General features: G+C 36.3%; 1 protein-coding gene across 3 annotated transcripts in view; it reads right to left on the reverse strand.

Moving 5' to 3' along the window:
* FANCC (FA complementation group C) overlaps positions 1-13,715 on the reverse strand; it is an 84,484-nt gene that overhangs the window by 23,512 nt on the left and 47,257 nt on the right. For all 3 annotated transcript variants that reach the window (XM_040541630.1, XM_040541631.1, XM_040541632.1), the window contains 4 exons: positions 7,370-7,489; positions 6,556-6,620; positions 3,843-4,007; positions 255-411 (listed from right to left, as the gene is read on the reverse strand). In XM_040541630.1, coding sequence (XP_040397564.1) covers positions 255-411; positions 3,843-4,007; positions 6,556-6,620; positions 7,370-7,489 — 507 coding nt within the window. The remainder of the gene's footprint in view (positions 1-254; positions 412-3,842; positions 4,008-6,555; positions 6,621-7,369; positions 7,490-13,715) is intronic.

Genomic DNA, 13,715 nt, shown 5'->3' on the forward strand with positions numbered 1-13,715 from the left:
CTCCCACCAACAGGATTCTCAATTTCTTCATCTGTTTTTCATCACAGGATGAAACTTCTTTTTTGCCTTCAATCAATTAATTATTAAAAATTAAAAATTTAGTGAAATTTATAAGACTCAAGATTTGCCTTTAGTAATGCCAAAGTTATTGCCACATGACAGCCCGGTTCCCTCAAAGATGCTGACATATTTGAAAACCATCACTTCTTAAGCCTGAAAGAGCAGTATCAAATGTACTACAACATTGTACATACCAGAAATGAATCTTTTATGACACAAGCCGCTTCTTCCAGTGAATTCATCTGAATGGAAAACAGCTGGTCTAAAACATGTAACGTAGTGTTTTCAAGGCTTGGTAAGTGACGAAGCCAGAGACTGAAGACAGCTGATTCAGAAAGGGAGATTTTCTTCCTGGGTTAGAGGAAAAAAATACTATTTTTTCCTTGAAAAACTGGAAGACATGCAAAAATGTAACTTTTACTTTTTCTCTTTTGCTGCAGGAGATCAACCTGCAGCAAAAGAGAAAATCTTGTTTGCAGTACTCTATTCAGTATAAAAAAATAGTGGCAAAGAGTAATAAGGAATCACCATCACCTAAAAATGATACTTCCTTACACATCTTTAAAATCTAAAAGCATGGTTAAGCCGGACCCCATCAAACGGAAATAGAGGGTTTGAGACTGGTATTTGCTTAGCCCCAGAGAAAGGTTAGACTCTATGCCTACTCATTTTCATGGCCAGACAGTTTCCTGTAGACCTGTCTGCTCAGAGAGTATCAGCCGCTGGCAGGTAAGCATGAAGGTCCTATACAACTTTACTACTGGCTGCATCAAAGCATTACCTTTCTTTACAAAGAAATAAGGAAAAAATCAAAAAGAACAAGGCAGAGGTAGATAATTCTCGACCCTACCAACACCGACAGGAGCCAATGCTCCTGTCAGATAAATGCTTCAGAAGAGAAATATCTCTTCACCTAAAACTTTCAGCTATAGCTCAGCTGAAGTATAGTGTTATATCGCTAGGAAACAGAAGGCATAGTTTATTTTGAGACAGCACCACAATGTGCTGGCACACACCAAAACCTTTTACAGTAACCACCCAAGAAGAACAGGTATTGCAGCACAAAACATCCTGGAACATTTTTGCAGCTATTATTATTGTTTCAGATCAAAAACTTAAAAACAAAACAATACCTAAATAACAAGAAATACGTGTCTTGCAGTTAAGATTAAAAATAATTAGACAGAAGAGTACATGCAGACTGAAGCTACTGATAAAAAAGAAAAGAATATTAGCAGGAAGATTTAACACCATTTTAGATTCTCATTTTTTAATGTATTTTATCATAGTCTTGCTTAAATATCAGCCTTCGAAATTCTGATTTCCATTGAAAAGCTGTTTTTTCATTCATGTCTACTTAATAGCTTACTGTAAAATTATACTTCTGTAGACAAGAAGAAATATATCCTTAGAATTTCAATTTTTTTTAGTACTGCTCAGTTTTGAGATGCTGTATAATTAATATGGTATCACTATTAAAGCACATACGCACACCAGAAACGAATCATGACAGATATTTTTCCACAATCCTCTTCTCTTCTTTATTTTTGCAGTAGCACAATAGGTATTGTAAACGTTATGCCAAGAAAAGAAATCTAAGAAGGTGTTCTTAGAGATATTCCAGCTCCAAGAGTTAAAAACCATATAGGAAGCAAACTGTAGTCATTATCTTTCTGCAACTGAAATTTCAGTCTCAGTGGGACACCTCTAAGTTCTGGGAGCACCATTAGCCACAGTTTTCTTTCTAGCATTTAGTGACCCTGTTTCTTGGAGCAGGCTTCACCCGTGTTCGGAAAGAAAACAGCATCCAGAACGTAATGACAGAGTTAGGGAACAGAATTAAATTATTAAAGTGGAAAAGAATACAAGTACATTCATCTTAAGATCACAAGATCTTCAGTAGCAGGCTAAGAGTGTACCATGCAAATGACTTGTGAGCCTACATCTGCTCTCAGGGAAACCAAACACTTTTGTCAAGGGCCCTGCATGAGTCACTTTGTCAAAAGACACATGAACTGAATTATTTTTGCTCACTGTGATAAACAAGTAGCTCAAAGATTAAGCAATGTTTATTTTAATCAGAAGGACCTCTTACAACTATCTAAAGGATTCAGATTCACTTTATGAAGTGCCAAAAGTATGTCATGATCGAATGCCTGTTGGCTCACTGTCATTAGTAAAAACTGTCATTGCTGAAACTGTGTACTTGCTCTGCATTTCTGCTTGTAGACCACATTCAATCTGAAGCCATGCAAAAAGGACAACTGAAAGGTAGCTCATTCTTTTTGGGGACTCATCTTTCACTACAGACTTTGCACCTTTCACTACAGACCTTCACATTCCTTTTCCACCTGTTTTTCTTGACTTCCAGGAGCACGTGCACAAACTAGTACCTGTGCTTTTTCTATTGATTACTGATTTTTGCTGAAACCCTCAGAGGAGCAATGATATATATAACGTTAAAACATCTCAGAAATAATACTGCTGAGTACAGGGAAGCAATTAAAACTTTGATTAAAAAAGAAGAGAAATGGATAATTGTAGTAAAGGATTCACAAAGGATCCTTTCTAGTATCAAAAAAAAAAAATCTGCAATACATAACTGCAATTTGATCACTGTTTTTTGTTGTTGTTTTTGTTGTTGTTGTTGTTTGTGTTTTACATTTTTATTTGCCTTTTATTTTATTTTTAAAGCTTTGATTTATATTTCCCTAGCATTAGGTGATCTTTTATTTGTCCCACACCAAGATCACCAAGTCCTCTGAAAATAATGACAGTCCTAAAGTAAGTCAAGAGAAATGAGCAGTGCACAGATCTGATATTCTTGCAACTGCATCCTATGTTATCTCATAAATATGTTGTAACATCCTGCATTTAAATAGGCTACTTCAAGTCTGGCAGCTTCAGAAGGAGTTCAGAGAAAGTCATTTCACATGCGATTAAAACACAAGATGCCAGAGACTCCTAAATCAAAGATAGGCTGTCATCTGTCATGATTGAGTGGAATTTCCTAGCTAACCAAAGGTGACAGAAATTGTCCAGTGACACAGGTACACAACAACTTTGTCACAAAACAAAATTCAGAACCATCTTTCTCAGTTACAACTTGCATAAATCAAACTGTCTTTTCTTCCCTGGCACAGCCAATCTTGCTGATGTTCAGCTTCTCTCAGCTGGCTTTCATCCATAGATTGATTTTATCAAAACAGTGGCTTTAGTGGCAGCAAAACAAGCAAAACTGTATTTCACAAATTGCTTCTATAAGCCTCATTAAAAATAATCTGCTGAAAATCACCAGAACTGAAAATCCTGAGAACCATTTGCACAGAAAAAAAAAAGAGAGAGAAATATGGAACCACTTAAACAAGAATTTATCTTGTGCATTGAAAAGTAAAGATGGCTCTCAAAATGTCCAGTTACGCATGCTGATACACCTAGATGAAAAGCAGATAACATTTCTATTAAAAGTGATCATATCTTTCACCAGCTTCCTAAAATCCTAAAACTTTTACCTCCGTTTTAGAGAAAAGGTGGGATGAAGTCACAGTCAATATTTAAAGTTGTTATGCCACAATTTGTATACCAGCACTAAAATTCTGCTTTGGCCAAAAACCTGAGCTCTGCTATTCAAATGTAAAGAAAATATTTTATTATAACACAGAAGATGTACAGTGCACTCAGCATACAAATCTGAATCAAAGACATTTAATTGAATTAAGAATTTTTATCACAGAAAGCAGAAAGATCATACAGACCTTACTTTAAATCATACAGCTACTTACTTTAAAAAGGCATCATTCACAGCCTCCAGGAACTGTGAGCTCAAGATTTCTTTTGGTGCGCCTCCATGGTAAAGAAGAAGAGTTTCCAGCAGTGGAGTTATATCAGGCAAAGTAATAAGAGGGAGACAGAAAAGGGACACAGCATTCACACGACTGGCTGGAACTCTGAGGAAAAATAAATACAGTTCCTGTTTTAGAAAAGTCAAAATTTAAATTTCTAAACCAACAGGGTAAGAGAAATGAAATTAATTCCAGAAGATTAAACACAACAGATGAATACGTTGATTTATAATTATACATTGCCTATTGCATACTGTCTGAGAGAAGCGTGATATTTTAGTGCTCAAAGAATACCATGTGAGGGATATCAACCCAATTCTGAAGTGCAGCTAGTTATGTTCGCTCAGTAATTACTGCCTTCCTAGCAGGAAATGCTTTGCCCTTCCCAGAAAACAGCAAAGCACAGGTAAAGAAGACTACAGTTTCACGGCTCCCATGTAGGTTTGCTAGATTCTCACAAGAGACAACCTAGCTGCTTTTAACACCTCCTGTTTCCTTGACCTCTCTCCTCTCAACAGAGAGAACTTCTATAAACCAAACACTACAAATCCTGCTGACTTCAAGCATTCGGGTAAAAACTGTTTGTCTTACAGCTGAAGAAATATGTAATGAATTTCAATCTTTATGTACGAACCACTCACTTGACCTGCTTGCTAAAACTGCATGCTTGGAAATGACTAAAGATAGTGATTTAGCTTGCCACAAGACTAAGAATAAAAATGTCACTTATAAACATATTTTGAAACATGGAAGCTGATCCCAAAATATGTTGCCTAAAGGTCACTGGCATATGTTGTGACAAAATGCTATGATTTGTAGACACAGAACCATAGTGATATCCACAGTGAGATAAATAAAACATGACACCTTTTCAAAGACTCAAATTTCTGATTAAGTACCCAATCAAACATATACTTAAGATTTTTCACGCTGAAATACTTTGAGATGCAGTTTTGCTATGAGAAGTGATTATGTAGGAATGGTAATTATTAGGCTAACATTTATTCTGCAGTAGTATTTTCCAGGCTATACATGTAAAGTTCACAGTCCTTAGACTCTTTTTGAATCAGTTTCCTCTAAAAAAAATTCCAGGATTAGCAAACATTAGCTGCTTACTTTACTGTTACTTTTAACTCTGGAAGAAAAACCCTGCAAAGGCATTTTTTTCTTCTTTTACATAATCTTTAAAATATGTTCTTGGAGAACACTGTGCAGTGCATGCAGTTCACTGTGTGCAATGAATTTCCACAGATACTGTCCATGTTGCTGTGAGCATCACTAAACAGAGAAATGAAAACAATGTACACCTCTAACTTCAAGCCCTATTTGGGGAGTTGGAATTAGATGATCTTTAAGGTCCTTTCCAAGCCAAACCATTCTATGGTTCTACGATTTGTCTCTGTAAGTTAAACAAACAGCCATATCATCATTTCTATACTCCAAATCCACTTGAAGTTCAAACTTTTCCTTTTTTCCTGGTAGAAAATAGATATTCCCCTTCTCAACAGTCTCATTAGCTTTTCAGCTTAGTCTGCTTCACCCTATATTATAAAATGTGAGCGTTTGTTTTCTACATTCAACAAAGCTTTGTGGTGCTCCTCACTAATCTGTCTACATGATCATTTATACTTTTTTACACATACATCTAGGTGCAAGAAGGAAAGGAGGAAAATAGCCAAACTATGCAAGAAAAACAGAAGGCATCACAACACTGTGAGGATCTTTCAATCAGCCTCCTCTTTCCTATAAATTTGCTGGCTATATGGCATTATATAGGTAATAAAAATCATTTCATCAGTGTCAGCAGCTTTGACTCTGAAGAACAGGATATGCACCAATACACTTTGAGAATAATAACTTTTAGAATATTTACAAAAGATCATGATTGATGTTTCAAGGCCAGTAGAAAGGCACAATCATTTCGAAAATAGTTGTAACAGGCAAATGTATTCCTTTTTATTTTTTTTTACGTAGTGTGGATGAAGAAGGTGATTATTCACACTGACTACATCTAGACGTGTACAAACACACTACACAACATTGCAAAATGATTATTAGCATCTCCTGATAATCTGGATTGGAAATCTGCCCACAGCACATCACAATTTCCCACACACCCACTTTTCCAGACTTTCTTCCTTAGAAAACCAGGGCATGGAAGCAGTTAAAGGGTGGAGATGCTATGTGCTTGGGTACATTTAAGATATTTGTTTGTGAAACACACGGTATTGCCACAGCACTATTTGGTACCAGATTAAGGAACTAATAATAGAAGGAAAATGAGGGAGCTTATTTAAATGAGCATGGAAAATTTTCTCATTAATAACAAGTGCAAAGTAACACTTACATATAAAACCATTACACAAGAAAAAAAAATCCTTTGAAAAAAAAAAAGTGTTGTTTTGTTTTGTTTTTTCAGTAACTGCCAGTTAAGTTTGCCTATAAGAAGGTATGCAGCAGTAAACGCAGTGATTATCAGGTAACATGAAGCACAGCTTAGCAAGCTTGTCCACACCTGAAACTACCTACATGCATAACCAAAACTTATCAACTGAAGCCTAAGTACTTGCATTTCCAAGACTGCAAAAAGGTCCTCACTGTACTGTAATGATCAATATTAAACATATCAAAATAATGTCTAGGTAACACCTACCTCCCTTGAACGGTAAGTCCATTAAATTGATTTCCTCTGAGTTCTGTTACTAATGAGGAGACCATCTGTAAAATAAAATAAAATAAAAATAAAATAAAATACACATACTGCAAAGAAATAGACATTAGTCGCATGGTTCTCTGTATGGCTGACATTCTGTGAAGTTAGAAACTTTCCCTGCTGTTCTATTTAGTTCTATTTTTTAACGCATTGGGGCCAAATTAAAGTTGTCCAGATCACTGAGTAAACTGTTCAAAATGTTTTTGATCATGTTATTTACCTTCCACATTTGAAAACTAACAAACTATTTTAGCTCTGCCAAGAGTTGAGGCAACATTTTCAGAGAAGCAATAATCCTAGATGTTTTGTCTGATTTAAGTCAACCTATTATGAAATATTACTCCTATTTTTTAATATATTAAACATAAAATACACTTTCCTTAGGATTTAAGGCATATCTACAATTTTAAGTGCAGTCAAAGAAACATTTAAAAAGTCATGTTCTTGCACACAAAATAATATATGTAACTTAATCTTCACAGGGAAAATTGAATGATAGGACAGCCATTTTTGTTACAAAGCCACAAAAAAATATCAACCTCTATTACAACTTCTACGTTTTAATCAAAAATATTCTCTTCCGTCCAAAGATCTCCCACCTCATTTTCTCCCTTAAAAGGCTGTAAAAGGAACGGAGGTAAGAAAAGATAAACAAAGTTCAGTTCATGTTCCTTATAACAATGACAACTCCATGTATGTGCTTATAAACTGGTGATTTATTATAAACAAAATCTCATTTGCACAAAACACTTACATTTTCAACTAAGTGACAGTAATAATCTGCTGATGTGTAGCCAAGAGCTGATATGAATGTACTGGTTTCAGCTTCATTACTTTCCCACTTAGATGAAGAAAGGAGATGGCACAGCAAACTCTGCAAGAAATTAACAGAAGGGGAAAAAAAAAAAAAGAAACACAATGTGTTAGGCTACAACACGGCTTGTGAAAAGAACTGACTACTATTTACCTGTATCTGGGGAAGATCTCTTGACGGGTTGTGGTCATTTTATACCATATCATCAAGACAGAGGAGCAAGCAGCTCCTCCAAACCATTAGGAGAATGCCTGAGCTACACTACAGTCAAACACATGTCCATATGCCACATGATTTCTGTAGTTCTAGAATGGCAAAAGAGCCCATGTCAAAGTAGACTGAGCTTAGGTAGCTTTCAGTTCTCTAGGAGCCATTTCAGCCATTTCAGTCAGATATGGCCCAGACAGCAGTAGTCATGTTGCAACACAGGAAAAAAAAATAAAACAAACAAAAAACTATGCATGTAGCAGTACCCTGATCAAGAAGAAAAAGCATGAAGTTAAGGTTTACTTTTCCATATCATTCCTATAAGAGGCCCCAGTATGTGCAGTCATACCTAACACCTTGTGACATAGGGCTAGGATTAGCAAACGCTGCAAAAGACCTACATTTTAAAAATATGTTATTAGAAGAAAAGTTCAGATGAAAGCTCAGTGAATTCTATGGTCTTGGGGGCATTACTCTATGTGTACTTTTTAGAAGGGTGATCTGATTAAAGACTCTAGAATAAAAAAACAAAACCCACTTAGTTAATTTTCTGCTTTCAGAAATCCAAAAATATTTCTACACGTTTTTGTTGAATATCCCTAGACAACTGCTTCAGAAGTCCTGGAATTAGATATATGCTTTTTTTGATATATTAATGTAGAAGAGAAGATAAAAAAGGAGAAACACACCAGAAATCTAAGAAAACTATTACTACAAAGTAAACAACAAGCATTTGGGACACATTATTTATAGTATTTTTGTTTAGGGTTACTTTACTATGTTGGACACTGAAATGCCTAAATACCATTTTCTTTCATTGCAAACTTTTTTCCTGAATAGTCATCACCAGAAGAAATTGCTGCTCTTACGCCATCTAGTGACGTTCCTGAAACTAAAGAAGGAAAACGCTAAGGCAACACAGTTTCAAAAGAAATTACTTAAAAGCAACTTTTGCATTCCTAAGGGAGGAAAAGGGGAGGGGGGGGGGGGGGGGGGGGGGGAGGGGATTTTCGAAATGTGTAAGTGATTAAAAAGACTAAAATCTGTTAAACTACACAATCTCATAACATGCCTTGAATAATTTATTAATATGGAACCATTAATTATATTTTTTTCCATTTCAACTATTACTCAAGTTAGCCTTTGTTTTCAGAACACTATCAAGGTTTCAGACAAGTAGTTCCCAGGTAGCAGGAGGGTTTGGCAAGTAGGATCAGATCTCCAGCTGAAAACAAAATAAAGCAGGAGGTAGATGAGATGCTGAGATGACATTTTGCTAGAGGTAAGGTGGAGCTTGAAACACACAAAGTCAGTTGGACTGTTCAGTGAAAGACTTCAGTAATGGGAAGAACAAACTGTTTTCCTAAGGACAAAACAAATCAAATGCTCTTTATGTGAAGAGTAATGCCCTTGTGTAACAGTCATTGTTAACCTTTTAATGAAGGAAAAGACACAACAAAATTACGAAACATCACCAATCTGCTTATGGCCTCCGACACTTACCCAAGGATCTTTTGCTTGTTTGTTTTGCAAGGCTTTGGTTTGTTCCCTCACCCCTCTTCCATAAGTTTTACTACATCCCTGCTGGGATTTTGCAGATCACTTCAGCTATTTTTCTGGAATACACAAAACCTCTGAACAGCCAGAAGGGGGCAAGGGAAACAGGGCCAAGGAAATGCTGTAGTCAATATGAATGACGTATTAGGTATGTATAAGGAAAGGTAGGTATTAAAAAGTGAAAAACATTAAGAATTCAGCTCCATGTCTTATATACTTCATTTTGCAGACCCTACTGCCATTGCAAAGCTTGAGACATACTTACATTCAACATAGATAAGAAATTTGGTGACAATAATATAAAGCATTTATTTTTCTTTAAATATGTTTAAATGCTTTCTTTGGTGAAAAAGATGCCCAGAAAGTTCTCATCCTCTCTAGAAAATTTAGCTTATTTAGTGCACTTAACTCTGGTTGTAAGTAATGATTCTATACTACTATACATTGTATTAGGAGATAGCTGTCTGAAAAAAAAAAAAGTAAGCATACAATCCACTTCAATATTTGTATAGGCACATTGTTTCTTAAAAACAAGATGCTTTACGTTATTCTATCACATCATCTTATAACAGCATACTTATGTGTAAGTACATAAATGGAATGGAAGGGGTAGATAATGGCCAGAAATAAAGCTTATACCTAATAATCTTCAAATACTGGTAAATTTATTTATTTATTTATTTATTTATTTTGCATGTGAGTTTTCCAGCCACTTAGCAGACAATCTCCATAAGGCAAACTTGGTAGTTGACAGAGACCAAGTTATCTAGGTAGAACATGGTAAGAGAAAATGAGCAAACTATTCCAAGAGGCTACCAAGTCAGGTAAAGCCAGAGGACTACCACCCATTCCTACTCTTTTGTGTATGGTTGAATGAGGCTGCAACAAGGAGATAGCAAAATATTGAAAGGGACTTTATATCCCTTGGAAAGATGTCACAAGGATCAGGAGCACATAAATCTCTAACCTCCCAGATGGAGAACGGAACCCAAGAAGAAGAAGAAGACAAACAGATTGGGTGAATGGTGGGGTGCACAGCTGGTGCCACACTCAGGGTTTGGGCTTCTACAATCTCAGATGCACTTTTGAGACGCCAGGTGTGTCGACACCAGATGGGATGCACCTGACAGGGGGCAAGAGTGTTCTGGGCCCAAGCCCTTATTATAGCAAGACTTTAAACTAGATTCAGCAGGGGAAGGGGATGTGCCTCTGACTGACAGAAAAGAACCAGGGAACACTGACATGTTAGGAAACAACAGGGAAATACACCTGTGAGTTGTCCCAAAGGAATTATGAAGGGCTCCTCTAAACAGGTGATGCAGCTGAAAGCCCAGCTGAAGTGCCTCCACACCAACGCGCACAGCATGGGAAGTGAGAAGGAGTTTGAAGCTACTGTGCGATTAGAAAACTATGATTATATTTAGAAAATTATGATATGGAAATGTGGAGGGACACATCACATAACTGGAACACTGGAACAGAGGGCTACAAGCTTTTCAGAAGAGAGAGGCATGAAAGGAGGGGCAGGGGTGCTTCCCTCTGTGTTAAGAAATGGAAAGATTGTGAAGAGCTGCCTCTAAGAAACAGCCATGGACAGGTTGAGAGCTTGTGGGTAAAAGTTAAGGATTGGACCCATAAAGTACACTTGAGTCTATGGCAGAAATAATGCATTCAGAATGGAAAATAACAAGGTGCCATGGTTCTGGAAAATGAACAGCAGCAAGGCACACTGTCATATCAGAAATTATTTCTTTCTGTTCTAGTTTGATTTTCCTCACCATTGATTCAGCAGGAGACAGAAAGGAAACCATCTTAGTTCTACTTGCAAGAGGATACATCCATCCCCACAGCCTTGGATTAAAGTTCTGTGACAGAATCCCTTTCAACTTGAAATTGAATTAATCAATTTTCATAAAGCTTTCATAGTGAACAACTTCCTTAAACTACCTTGCCCATGTCTTTATTTTATTGATGCATTTTATATTGAGTAATACTCTACTAACTGAATTTGCCATCACCTGATGCACTGAGGTTTCTGATATCTTAAACAGACAGAAAATCCTGTAAGTATGTGCATGAAAATATAAAATTATTTACGTCATCCATGTAAACATGGTGCTTGGTATCTACCAAGCTTTGTAGCAGAGGAGGCCTGATGTAACTTTTACCCCTCTGATTCATAGATTGGCTATAAGAGTGTCTCTCATCAACTCACTCAAGGAAGGTGGTGGGAATGAGAATAGACTTGAAACTGAAGTCTTTCCTCTAAGAATGGAAGTGGAGAAATATGAATCACTGTGTTCCTGCTTACTGTTCACCTGAATCTAAACGAAATTAAGTAACTGAAAAACATTTCCTTCATATCACTTTTCCATTAAGCTAAATACCATTTTCCAATTAAGCTAAGACAACTCTTCAGATACTTCTTTTGAAGTAACAAAGGCTGATTTCTGTGTGTTACAACGGGTTTGCTGAGTCGCTCCATTCAGTTTGTTTCCCAGAGACAAACAATCTCTTTGAATGCATGCTTCAACAAAAGCCTGGAAACCACTTTCCAGAGCAGAGTTTGCACCTCTGCTGAGATAAGCTGCACGGCACTGGGCAGGTAAAACCCAGCCAGCATACACGACTCCGTACAGGAGGAGAAGGTGTTTGGTCTTTTGATAGTGCTATTACCAAGCAGGGATTCAAACATGTCTAAAGGCTTTTCCCCCTTCTTTCTGTAATAACAAATATCACCTCCAGTATTGGGGAGGGGGGGAAGCCAGATTTAAAGGTATGATTACTTTTGGAATTAAATAGTGGGGGCTTTGTTTTGTATTTTTTAAAATTACAGGATTGTGTGACAAGTTTTATTCTGGAATCTGCATTTGTGTAGCAACTGTCCTGGAACTGCTGACACCAAGGCCTTCCAGAGAACCAGATAAACCAATTTGTTTCTGGAAACTTCTCAATGCAGTCTCTCTAATGTATTAACGATTTTGAATGTCCTTGAAAGCAGATGTTAAGATCAACAGCAGCAATATGTTTTGGAGAGAAAAGATGGATGGTTTCACTGGGATGTGCCTATTGAATCTGATACTAATTAGGACTTCCCAGTGACACTATTGTGCTTTTTTGCCAACTTGGATGAGTCAGTCAAAGCGACAGGTAAAGCAGGAGGGAACAGAAGGAGCTACCATTTATCCTAAAGGATATTTCTCCTTTTTTTTTTTTTTGTATATTATTTTTCTAAGTAAAGTGCCATTATTTTTGAGAAGAGATTATTAATGACATTTTACCGAAAATTACAACGTATGTGAATTTGTTGGAATTCATACAACACGGATACCCAAGGGTAAATTTCTTAAATCTGATCACATAACTGGTTTATTTCTGACCTTTCCATCTGCTTAGACATGAACCAGATTTTGTCTGCCGTGCAAAGAAAAAGCAGGTATAATGCAAAAAGCTAAATCTTATTCAGAGGAAGCATTAGAAGTAAATGCTATTTCCTCTTTACATTTTATCAGGTTTGGGAATGAATATTTCTCGTATAGCAATGATTTCAAAAGTCTCCAGATAAGTTTTGTTCTGAAGTGCTCCCTGTACTGTCAGATGGGTCCATTGCTTCCAACACAGGTCTAGAAGAGAAGAGATCTCACTCTATTTCCAACCCGGCATTAAAAATGCTTCATGACTATGTAATAAGTTGCAACATTAGTGATGATTTTGATTCAACATAATTTCCAATCTTTCATTCAAAATCTCTTTCTTTAAAGAGGAAGTGTTCCATCTTTTCAAATTAATTCTTAAATCATTTGACCATAGTCCTCAGGAAGCAAGGTAAACACATTGCCCTGATGTGTTTAAATTATTCCCTGGTTGCTTTTTGTTTGCTTGTTTGTTAGCTTTCAGCAGCCCAATCCAACCCAAATGCCTGCCGATAATTTTTAGTCAATTTTTCTTTAAAATCCTGCCTGAAGGCTTGAGAGTTTTAATGTAGATGGTATGGGACACGATAAATGATTGTCAATAAAACACAAGCTGGTCTGGTATTTTTAGAACCCTTTTACTATGAAATAAACAGACAGTTATGGAGAATCATAGCAGCTAAGTCTGTAAATGTCAAGGAAGCCTGCTCATTCAGAGACCAACCATTTACAAAAGCAATTCTGTCAGCAGGATGCTAACATATCACAATTTGTATTATTTCCAAACACTTATCCAATCATAACAAAGTCTGTGACTTTTAATTTTGCTTACAGGACCTCTTGCTCACTTGCTCCTTAGTTCCAGGAAAAGACAGAAAATTAGTTTTCCACAAACCAAAACCAACAAGAAAATAAGGTAGTAAAACATCATACATATTTAAACATAATGTAGCTTTTAGAGCACTAGTTTACTCTAAACAAAATTGTTTTCTAAATTTTTTATCCAAATCTCAGCATTTAAACTAGGGGGAATTACATGGCATATATTGTTAACAACTTAATTATTACCAAAATGTAAGAGTGTGTTTTACAATCTAGTAAAAAAAAAT

The sequence above is a fragment of the Cygnus olor genome, chromosome Z, assembly GCF_009769625.2.
Source record: "Cygnus olor isolate bCygOlo1 chromosome Z, bCygOlo1.pri.v2, whole genome shotgun sequence".
NCBI lineage: Eukaryota > Metazoa > Chordata > Aves > Anseriformes > Anatidae > Cygnus > Cygnus olor.